Here is a 609-nt window from a genome sequence, read left to right on the forward strand (position 1 = left end):
ACACACACACAGTTGTATTTTAGTGCATCCCTTCTGTTGTATTAACTGATTTGTGTCTGTCTCGTAGGAGGCCCAGGACAACTTTGTTCCAGGTAAGTGATGATATCATTTGGATGTTTTTACCAGCACCAAAGATGGATCTGTGTTAAGTTTTGTTTTCTGTCCCACAGAGCCATTCCATGTCCCAGAATCCCTCTCTCCAACAGCCAACCAAATCCCTGAACCAAACACACCAAGAAAGAGTGAGATCATTTTAACACATTCCTGTAAAGCCAATCAAAGCCAAGTGTACATTACAGTTTATGAGATTGGATATAGACAAGTTATGAGTTTGGATATACACAGGCTCATAAGTTCAGGGTTCACTCATAACCCTGAAGTCTGATGGCAAACAACCTTAATGGAATGGTCCACTGAAAACCTGTATTTTGTAGGATCCAACACAGGACAGGGATGTAGCCCCCTTGGATTTAGTTGCAATGGCTTCCAGTTAGGACCAGGTTTACCTTTGTCACTTGTCGACAAATGTACTACGCTAACATTAAGCATAAGCTGTGTTTTTTGGCAAACACAGGAGTGTTCAGAACATATGGAGCATACTGGACAGCA

At 41.7% G+C, this 609-nt stretch overlaps 1 protein-coding gene across 2 annotated transcripts in view; it reads left to right on the forward strand.

The window, feature by feature from the left end:
- LOC116699063 (palmdelphin) overlaps positions 1-609 on the forward strand; it is a 25554-nt gene that overhangs the window by 19409 nt on the left and 5536 nt on the right. For both annotated transcript variants that reach the window (XM_032531442.1, XM_032531441.1), the window contains exons 6-7: positions 68-92; positions 171-242. In XM_032531442.1, the coding sequence (XP_032387333.1) occupies positions 68-92; positions 171-242 (97 nt within the window). The remainder of the gene's footprint in view (positions 1-67; positions 93-170; positions 243-609) is intronic.

The sequence above is a fragment of the Etheostoma spectabile genome, chromosome 12, assembly GCF_008692095.1.
Source record: "Etheostoma spectabile isolate EspeVRDwgs_2016 chromosome 12, UIUC_Espe_1.0, whole genome shotgun sequence".
NCBI classification, from domain to species: Eukaryota; Metazoa; Chordata; class Actinopteri; order Perciformes; family Percidae; genus Etheostoma; species Etheostoma spectabile.